Here is a 6,000-nt window from a genome sequence, read left to right as displayed (position 1 = left end):
AGCACGTATTTTGATAGTAAATTTCAATAATTTGCAAGCGTTGTTCGTTTGTAAGACGATCCATGGTTAAATTATAGACCAAACTGAAGATGTTTTACAGTGAAACTAAACACGAAACGTGCGTGACCAGTGTTGCCAAAAAGATAATAGCTAAAAAATCATCCATAAGATCGATCATCCGAATTAAGGCTTAATCACATGAACGACGCACTTATTACCCGATTTCGCTGAAATTTCGAACTGTTACTTGTATAGAGCTTCTCGGCACCTGCACCGAATATGATTCAGATCGGACTATAGTTGGATACTAATATAGATATAGTAGTGTTATAATCAATTCTTACTTGTTCGACACTTATTTTTGTACCCACCACCATAAGATGGGGGCTTAACTCATCTAGTCGTTCCGTTTGAAACACCTCGAAATATTGATTTGTTCTTGATCGTCTCGGCATTCTGAGTCGATCTAGCCAAGATCTAGCCAAGGCTTAACTCATCTAGTCGTTCCGTTTGAAACACCTCGAAATATTGATTTGTTCTTGATCGTCTCGGCATTCTGAGTCGATCTAGCCAAGATCTAGCCAAGGCTTAACTCATCTAGTCGTTCCGTTTGAAACACCTCGAAATATTGATTTGTTCTTGATCGTCTCGGCATTCTGAGTCGATCTAGCCAAGTCCGTCCGTCTGTCGAAATCACGATAGCGGTGTAACGTGTAGAGCTAGCCGGTTGAAATTTTGCACAGATACCTAACATTGATGTAGGTCATTGGGGATTGCAAATGGGCCATATCGGTTCAGATTTAGATATAGCTATTTTGTTTTCTGATAAGCATTTTGCATGCAGTGTTCTAATAAGACTTCCAACAACTACGCTAAGCACGGTTCGAATCGGTCTATAATCTGATATAGCTCCCATATATAATCCGATCTCCCGATCTGACTTCTTGATCCGCTGGAAGCCGCAATTTTTGTCAGATTGGCTTCTTGAGCCCTTACAAGCCACAATTTTTGTCCGATTTGGCTGAAATTTTGCATGCGGTGTTCAGTAATGACTTCCAACAACTGTGCCAAGTACGGTCCAAATCGGTCCATAAGCTGATATAGCTCCCATATAACCGATCTCCCGATCGGACTTCTTGACCCCCTACAAGCCGCAATTTTGTTTTCTGAAAAGCCTTCCAACAACTACGGTAAGCACGGTTCGAATCGGTCTATAATCTGATATAGCTCCCATATATTGGGTTGCCCAAAAAGTAATTGCGGATTTTTTAAAAGAAAGTAAATACATTTTTAATAAAACTTAGAATGAACTTTAATCAAATATACTTTTTTACACTTTTTTTCTAAAGCAAGCTAAGAGTAACAGCTGATAACTGACAGAAGAAAGAATGCAATTACAGAGTCACAAGCTGTGAAAAAATTTGTCAACGCGGACTATATGAAAAATCCGCAATTTCCAGGGCAAAAAGTCCCCTGAAAGCCGCAATTTTTGTCCGATTTAGCTAAAATTATGCACATAGTTTTCTGTTATGATTTCGACTAACTGCGTCAAATACGGTTCAAATTGGTCTATAACCTAATATAGCTCCCATATAAACCGATCTCCCTATTTGACTTCTTGAGCCCCTGGAAGCCGCAATTTTTGTCCAATATGGCTGAAAGTTTTGCATGTTGTATTACGACTTTCAACAACTGTGGCAAGTACGGTCCGAATCGGTTTTGTAACCTTATGTGTCTCCCATATAAACCGATCTCTTACCGATCACCCTTGTTCGTTTCCTAGAACATTTAATTTTTGCCTGGTTAGGTAGAAATGTGGTTAGTAGGGTTAAATTATGCCCTTCAACTTAATTTATTTTGTGTATTATTTTTGCAGAATCCATGGTGGTGGGTTCCCAAGATTCGGCCCAGCCGAACATATCACGTTTTACTCTTTTGGTATTTAGAGTGCACAACAAGCTTATTACTGGCTTAGTTGTATGTTGCACTCCCTTTTCAACCTAACCTAAACTATTTTTCCGGTTGTAGCTATTTAAAATATTTCTTCTTAGGTTGAATGCTTTCGAAAAAATCTTCACATAAAGCAATAAAACAAAATATGATTTATTTCTAATGAATTACAATAAATCACATCAAATATATTTGTGTAGTTTTGTATTTTATATAACATCACATTTAGTAGAGTAGTACAACAATAACAATATAAATTCTATTTTTATTATAAGATAAATAACAATATTCGGTATTCTATTCATTCACACAACAATTTAAGACATATTTGAAAATGCTTCCTTCTTGGTGTTGCGCTTGTTAACTTAAAACTCTTAACAAATAATTAAAAAATTCACATAATAACAACAAAAACAATCAAGAATATGATGGAGGAGAGCATGCCTAAGCTGCGAAAGTGTAGAATCATTGCAAAAAAAAACCATAATCGAAAACAAAGCCAGCAATTATTAACAATAATTAATAAAATACATTTTTAACAATATGTATCCCATGTATTATGCTAAGCATTAAAGTTTTGCGTTGTTTGCATGCATCCATCCTCTGTGCTCATCTCTAATTGACATGGCGGCAACGGCACCCATTCATTGAATAAATAAGCCATAGTAATAATTTCTTATTTTATCGAAGATTCTTCTTTTATTTTAATGGTGCTTCGGCTACTACTACTGCCGGTTGTCGCCGATGGACCACATAATAAATTAGACATATCGCTGCTACACCAAAGCCTCCCAGAAACGCAGCCCAGTGAACAATACTCAACGTTTGCAAGGTATTGATGAGACGTTTTTTGAAAAATGCCACCATTTCATCGTTCAGTTGAATGCCCTGTAACAAAAATGTAAGATAAATAGAATTTGTTAAAATCTCATAGTAATTTCCAATAGTGCATGCGCCAGATTTGCAAAAACTAAGTACAACCATAAACATTTTTCAATATTGGTGAAACAAAACAAGTAAAAAGGCATTAAGTTCGGCCGACCGAACTTTGGATACCCATCACCTCGGGTAAATGTGCAAACCCCCTGTCGTCACAATTCGGTGAAAACTGCATAACTTAAGCATCCAAAATCTGCATGCACATTGAGTGGTGTTATATATATAAGTCACTATTCAATTTTGTAGAACAAAATGTTGGTCTTTTTGGCAGATATATCCAAATATAAACGGATCTGAACCATATTAAGGTCGGATATCGGGAGGCTCAGAACAACTCACTGATTCAAATTTCAGCGACATCGGGAAATAAATAAAGCTTTAATGGGCTTCAGTCCTCTTATCGGCAGATCGGTCTATATGGCAGCTATATCTAAATATAGTCTGATCTGTACAATATTTGGGTCGGATGTTGGGAGGCTTAAAACAACCCGCTGTTCCAAATTTCAGCAAAATCGGATAAAAAACTAAGCATTTATGGGCATCAGACCCTTTAACGGGAGATCGGTCTATATGGCATCTATATCTAAATATAGTCCCACCGGAACCATATTTATGTCGGATGTTAGAAAGCCTTAAACGACTCACTGTTTCAAATTTCAGCAAAATCGGTTAAAAAATAAAGCTTTTATGGGCTTCAGACCCTTTATCGGCAGATCGGTCTATATGACAGCTATATCTAAATACAGTCTGATCTGTACCATATTTATGTCGGATGTTAGAAAGCCTAAAACGACTCACTGTTTCAAATTTCAGCGAAATCGGGTAAAAAATAAAACTTTTATGGGCTTCAGACCCTTTAATGGCAGATCGGACTATATGACAGTTATATCTAAATATAGTGCGATCTGTACCATATTCGGGTCCTATGTTGGGAAGCTTAAAACAACGCACTGTTCCAAATTTCAGCGAAAGCGGATAAAAAATAAAGCATTTATGGGCATTAGACTCTTTATCGGCAAATCGGTCTATATAGCAGCAATATCCAAATATGGTCCGATTTGGCCCGTTCAAGAACTTAACCAGCGTGCATCAAAAATACGTATCTGTGCCAAATTTCAGCTCAATATCTCAATTTTTGAAGGCTGTAGAGTGATTACAACAAACGGACGGACAGACAGACACACGGACATCATTAAATCGTCTTAGAATTTTACGACGATCCGAAGTATATATACTTTGTAGGGTCGGATATTGATATTTCAGATGTTGCAAACGGAATGACTAAATGAATAAACCCCCAATATAAAGCATTGGCAAAATCATTAAAATATATATAACCATATTTTTAATACCCACCACTGAAGGATGGGGGTATATTCATTTTGTCATGTCCGTCCGTCTGTCCGTTGAAATCACGCTACAGTCTTTAAAAATAGAGATATTGAGCTAAAACTTTGCACAGGTTCTTTTTTTGTCCATAAGCAGGTTAAGTTCGAAGATGGGCTATATCGGACTATATCTTGATATAGCCCCCATATAGACCGATCGGCCGATTTAGAGTCTTAGGCCCATAAAAGCCACATTTATTATCCAATTTTGCTGAAATTTGGGACAGTGAGTTGTGTTAGGCCCTTCGACATCCTTCGTTAATTTGGCTTATATCGGTCCAGATTTGGATATAGTTACCATATAGACCGATCCTCCGATTTAGGGTCTTAGGCCCATAAAAGCCACATTTATTATCCGATTTTGCAGAAATTTAAGACAGGGAGTTGTGTTAGGCTCTTCGACATCCTTCGCTGCCATATAGACCGATCTCTCGATTTAAGGTTTTGGGCCCATAAAAGGCGCATTTATTTTCCGATGTTGCCGAAATTTGGGACAGTGAGTTAAGTTAAGCCCCTTGACATACAGATCGGTAAGGCACAGGCCTTGGCACAGATCGGTAAGGATTTAGAAATACAATAGCTGCCATATAGACCGATCTCTCGGTTTTAGGTTTTGGGGCTATGAAAGGCGCATTTTTTGTCCGATGTCGCTGAAATTCTAGACAGTAAGTTGTGTTAGGCTCCTCGACGTTTTTCTTCAATTCGGCCTTGATCGGTCCAGATTTGGATATAGCTGCCATATAGACCGAAATCTCGATTTAAAATCTTGGCCCCATAAAAGGCGCATTTATTGTCCGATTTTGCAAATCGGAACATATTTTGATATAACTGCTATGGGACATAGGTATGCAATTGCACCGGATTTTGAAGAAAGGTGGTTTACATATATACCCGAGGTGGTGGGTATCCAAAGTTCAGCCCGGTCGTACTTAACGCCTTTTTACTTGTTTTATTATGTTTTAAATTAATTTTGTTAAAACATATTTTTTTGACTACTCTATATTTCCAATAAGCAGAAGGTATTGTATATGCCAATATTTTAATCAGCTTGAATTGTCGAATAATTAAATTTTCCCAATCTGGCATTTTAAATTTCAATTACTGGAAGATTGTAAACTATATGTTGTTTTTGTTTCTTACCTCATCAACCCAAATTGCGGGCATTAAAGCTGTGGTTAAGTTTTCCGTTATAGTTATACGGTTGATGCTTTTCAAGAACATGTTGAATTGAACACGTTTGCCTCCCTGCAGGGGGGTACCGGTCAACTGAAATACAAGATTTAAAAAATAGTTTGTTTTCATGAATAGTTATTATAAAGTACTAGCTGGCCCGGTGGCATCATTACACCCATACGTTTTTGCGATCCCCTTTTGACATGGTCCAAATTTGAAAATTATTTATATTCGAATTTAACTCTCTAATACCTTCCATTAGAATCGTATATTATCCCGTTTGATATACATGTCTATTTAGGGCATAATTTTGAGGTGGGGAGACCTCACGGTAATTGACCCAAATTTTTATTTAATTTTCGTATTCTACTTTCAAATATCTTTCGTTGGAAACCCACCTTGTCCTGTTCGGTGAACATGTCCATTTGGTGCATCATTTTGGGGTAAGCGGCTCCCCTGGGACTTGAAACCAAATTTTTTGTATAAGTTTCGTATGTTACTTTCAGTTACCTTTCATTTTATACCCATATTGCCCCCCTCACATGGGAAG

At 37.3% G+C, this 6,000-nt stretch overlaps 1 protein-coding gene across 5 annotated transcripts in view; it reads right to left on the bottom strand.

Annotated features, from left to right (window-relative positions):
* Positions 1-2,254: 2,254 nt before the first annotated feature.
* LOC106090824 (sensory neuron membrane protein 2) overlaps positions 2,255-6,000 on the bottom strand; it is a 572,456-nt gene continuing 568,710 nt past the window's right edge. For all 5 annotated transcript variants that reach the window (XM_059360182.1, XM_059360183.1, XM_013257153.2 and 2 more), the window contains 2 exons: positions 5,418-5,543; positions 2,255-2,838 (listed from right to left, as the gene is read on the bottom strand). In XM_059360182.1, the coding sequence (XP_059216165.1) occupies positions 2,650-2,838; positions 5,418-5,543 (315 nt within the window). In that variant the 3' untranslated portion in view covers positions 2,255-2,649. The remainder of the gene's footprint in view (positions 2,839-5,417; positions 5,544-6,000) is intronic.

The sequence above is a fragment of the Stomoxys calcitrans genome, chromosome 1 (genome assembly GCF_963082655.1).
Source record: "Stomoxys calcitrans chromosome 1, idStoCalc2.1, whole genome shotgun sequence".
NCBI classification, from domain to species: domain Eukaryota; kingdom Metazoa; phylum Arthropoda; class Insecta; order Diptera; family Muscidae; genus Stomoxys; species Stomoxys calcitrans.
The sequence above is the reverse complement of the archived record's forward strand: the minus strand, read 5'-3'. Positions and strand labels throughout refer to the sequence as shown.